At 44.8% G+C, this 1,500-nt stretch overlaps 1 protein-coding gene across 1 annotated transcript in view; it reads right to left on the bottom strand.

Annotated features, from left to right (window-relative positions):
• Positions 1–421: 421 nt before the first annotated feature.
• Positions 422–1,500, bottom strand: part of CCR75_008862 (uncharacterized protein) — a gene marked incomplete at both ends in the record, with an annotated part of 1,196 nt that continues 117 nt past the window's right edge. The window contains 2 exons of the mRNA XM_067966909.1: positions 422–436; positions 460–1,500. The exon at positions 460–1,500 is cut by the window's right edge and continues 117 nt beyond it. Of these exons, the coding sequence (XP_067819109.1) occupies positions 422–436; positions 460–1,500 (1,056 nt within the window). The remainder of the gene's footprint in view (positions 437–459) is intronic.

Here is a 1,500-nt window from a genome sequence, read left to right as displayed (position 1 = left end):
CGNTTTAGTACCTGGACCCGTGGCGTGAAGAAAACGAAGGCATTTTTGGTGTCCTGAATTCGTTTCCGAACGTTTGGGTATAGGGGCGAGTAATCGGCATAATGCGCGGTTGATAGCAAGAGAATCTAGTGTTTCCTTTGATGATAATGCTCCCAGCATTAAACCTGGATTAGCCTCAATAGTAGCAAGTTGGTCTAGTGCGGGCCGTTTTTCAAACTCCTTAAGAAAAGAGTCTACGAAATTAGAAAGTTCCTCTCGAGTCATTGACTCGACTTCATAGTTGATCGTTAGTCGACTAACCATGGTAACATAGGAAGAGTCTTTTATGTTGGGTGGGGCGCTTTCCAAAAAAATATCTTCGGTTTCAGAACGGCGGATTTCTAAATCGAAATGCCACTGTGGAATTTCAGGGTCCAAATCATCAAGCCATAATGGGCTGTAATAATTAGGTTTAGTAACCTGTTCAGCTTGAAAAGATCCGTCTGTATCAGAAACTGTGTACTTGAGTGGAAAGATTTCCACAGATCCTGGATTTGAGATTCCTGATAAGGCTTTACGGTTTTTAGCCGCTTTTAACCATAGTGGGGCATCAGGAGGCGAAATTGGTGCAAAAACTTTTTCCGCCCTTAAGGCAAGTTTGTCTGCCTTAACTGGTTGATTGGATTGAAAATCGTCATCGGCATTATCATATGCTGGTGGACTATCAGACATTGCGTCGTCACCATCCGTGTGTTGTTCTTCAGTATGGTGATTTGCCTTAAGGGATTGGCGTAAAGACGAATGTATAGGACCGGGTGGCAAATCCCCAGATGGTGATCTTGGTAAAGTCCGAGAATTCAAATCTTCGGCTGTCTTTTTCGCTTTTACTTGTTCGTGGCGAAGTCGTATAGACGGTGGGGTGACTCGATTATACCGTGCCACCTTATGATTAATAAAGCATGGGCGGAGGTCGACCATACCGTCGTCTGGGGACGGGAATGATATTTCCCGTAAAGGCGTGTTTGGTGAAGGTACCAAAATTTCTGGTGCCTGATCTTGTGCGAAGTAAACCGTGCGTTCGCGAGAAGGCAGGCCGTTACGCATGTATGTGGGTAGAATACACGTGGGAGGTGCTCCACGAGATTCAAACCAATCGAAAATGGTGCGATCGGTAATTTCATCTGGAAGCCGCACTAAATCAATATAGTATCGAGAACCATATTTAGAAAAACGGGCAATTTGTATCGTAGATCCAAACGCCTTTAATGAAACTTGGCTTAACTTAGAAGCCATGTCATAAGACGCGCAGGTAAAGCGAACTCCAGCGTTAGGAATTATAAGAAAATCTTGTAAAAGACGGGCTTGGCGTGCATCTTTCCAAATCTGGGGTTGAGTATCCGTTGCGAGCTCCTCTAGTAATTCGGCCAGATGTTTCTTACGAATTACCATAGGGCAAGGAATCCACATGCGGTGGAGTTCTGATGGTGCAGCTGGCGTGGGAGCTAATTTTAGCGCATTGTT

This window comes from Bremia lactucae, linkage group LG10 (genome assembly GCF_004359215.1).
Source record: "Bremia lactucae strain SF5 linkage group LG10, whole genome shotgun sequence".
In the NCBI taxonomy this organism is placed as follows: Eukaryota; Oomycota; class Peronosporomycetes; order Peronosporales; family Peronosporaceae; genus Bremia; species Bremia lactucae.
Note: the sequence above shows the minus strand (reverse complement) of the source record. Positions and strands in the feature narration are given on the sequence as shown.